The 2,173-nt window shown below is 58.1% G+C and overlaps 1 protein-coding gene across 12 annotated transcripts in view; it reads left to right on the top strand.

Annotated features, from left to right (window-relative positions):
• Positions 1-763: 763 nt before the first annotated feature.
• Positions 764-2,173, top strand: part of CACNA1B (calcium voltage-gated channel subunit alpha1 B) — a 505,489-nt gene continuing 504,079 nt past the window's right edge. For all 12 annotated transcript variants that reach the window (XM_068249170.1, XM_068249175.1, XM_068249173.1 and 9 more), the window contains exon 1: positions 764-1,169. In XM_068249170.1, coding sequence (XP_068105271.1) covers positions 910-1,169 — 260 coding nt within the window. In that variant the 5' untranslated portion in view covers positions 764-909. The remainder of the gene's footprint in view (positions 1,170-2,173) is intronic.

The following is a 2,173-nucleotide window of genomic DNA, read 5'->3' as shown; positions in this document are numbered from 1 at the left end:
GGCTGGATATAGGATCTCAGGGGGTTGCTGGGCTGGATGATGCGATCTCAGGGCTGGGTAAGGTAATTCAGGGGGTTGCTGGGCTGGATATGGGATCTCAGGAGGTTGCAGGGATGGATGATGGGATGTCAGGGCTGGATAAGAGGTTTCAGGAGGTTTCAGCGCTGGACAGCTCCCACCAGCGGACTCCACCCAGCAGAGACCGATTTTTGTCTCTCTCTCTCTCTCTCTCTCTGAGTTCCTGATGATCAGACCCCTCCTGACCCCCCAGGTTGGGCACCTGTGGTGGTGGTGCTGGGGGAGGGGCCGGTGGCTCTGATTAATCAGCCTATCTAGTGAATTAGGCATCTCCATCACCAGCTCTGAGCTTTCAGTGTCTGGAGGCACCAGAAGGAGGAGGGGGAGGGGAGGAGGGAGGATGCTATTAACCCTTCCCAGGCTGGCTCTTTGCAATCCTTGTCATAGAGGCAGAAGGGGGGGGGACACCTGTCAGGTCTTAGCATTGGAAGTGAGGGGGATTTTGGAGCGACCACTGGACACCCCCCTCCCCATAGGAGTGAGTTGAGTTTAGGGGGGCTGCAGAGTGCTGCTCATAGAGGGGTATTTGTGCTTATTCTGGGGGTTTAGGTGGAGTCCCCTGGCTGATTGGCTGCTGCTGGTCACATGTGATAGGGGAGGTGGGGAGCTGCTCCTCTGTCTTGATCTGGTAACTAAGTGTCTCTTGCAAGAGCCGGGAGAGAGCAGTGATTGAGGGGCAGCGGCTGAAGTCGGCTGTAGTCGGGGTGCGGTAGTGAACGCGTCGGCTGGCGGTCAGGCGCGTCGGCAGGCGTTGAGCAGCAGAGTGGGGATGTGTCTGCTCCCCGCAGCTCTGGAGTGTTACCCTCATCCTCCTCCTCGCTTCTTCCCAGAATGGCCCGCTTCGGAGATGAGCTGCCCACCCGCTATGGCACCGGGGTCCCCGGGGGGCCCGGCCGGGGCAGCAGCAGACAAGGGGGGCCGCAGCCCGGCCAGAGGATGTATAAGCAGAGCATGGCCCAGAGGGCGAGGACTATGGCCCTCTACAACCCCATCCCGGTCAAACAGAACTGCTTCACCGTCAACCGGTCCCTCTTCATCTTCAGCGAGGACAATGCGATCCGCAAGTATGCGAAGAGGATCACTGAGTGGCCATATCCTTCCCTGCACTGTGTATGGGGGGCTGCACTGTGTATGGGGGGGCTGCACTGTGTATGGGGGATACATTGTGTGTATGGGGGGCTGCACTGTGTATGGGGGGGCTGCACTGTGTATGGGGGGCTGCCTATATCCTTCCCTGTATGTGTGTATAGGGGGGCTGCACTGTGTATGGGGAATACATTGTGTGTATGGGGGGCTGCACTGTGTATGGGGGGGCTGCCCTTATCCTTCCCTGCCAAGAGGATCACTGAGTGGCCATATCCTTCCCTGCTATGTGTATGGGGGGGCTGCACTGTGTATGGGGGGGCTGCCCATATCCTTCCCTGCCAAGAGGATCACTGAGTGGCCATATCCTTCCCTGGGGGCTGCACTGTGTATGGGGGCTACAGGGTGTATATGGGGGCTGCACTGTGTATGGGGGCTACAGGGTGTATATGGGGGCTGCACTGTGTATGGGGGCTACAGGGTGTATATGGGGGCTGCACTGTGTCTATGGGGGTGCTGTCCATATCCTTGCCTGCCAAGAGGATCACCGAGTGGCCATATCCTTCCCTGCTACTGCTATGTGTGTGTCTGTGGGGGGCTACAGGGTGTATATGGGGGCTGCACTGTGTCTGTGAGGGGGCTGCAATGTCTATGGGGGGGCTGCCCATATCCGTCTCTGCTGTGTGTGTCTGTGGGGGGCTACAGGGTGAATATGGAGGGCTGCACTGTGTCTGTGGGGGGCTACAGGGTGTCTATGGGGGGCTACCCATAGCTTTCCCTGCTGTGTGTATGTGTCTATGGGAGGGCGGATACACTGTATGTATGAGGGGGACACACTGTGAGTTGATGGGGGGCTACCCACATACTTGCCTGCTATTTCTATGTGTATGGGGGCTACATTGTGTCTATAGGGGGCTACAGTGAGTATGAGTGGGGGGAGGGTACAGTGTGTGTATGAGGGGCTGCCTACCTCATCTGCTATGTGTATATTGGGGGGCTGCACTGTGTATGG

This window comes from Hyperolius riggenbachi, chromosome 8 (genome assembly GCF_040937935.1).
Source record: "Hyperolius riggenbachi isolate aHypRig1 chromosome 8, aHypRig1.pri, whole genome shotgun sequence".
In the NCBI taxonomy this organism is placed as follows: domain Eukaryota; kingdom Metazoa; phylum Chordata; class Amphibia; order Anura; family Hyperoliidae; genus Hyperolius; species Hyperolius riggenbachi.
The sequence above is the reverse complement of the archived record's forward strand: the minus strand, read 5'-3'. Positions and strand labels throughout refer to the sequence as shown.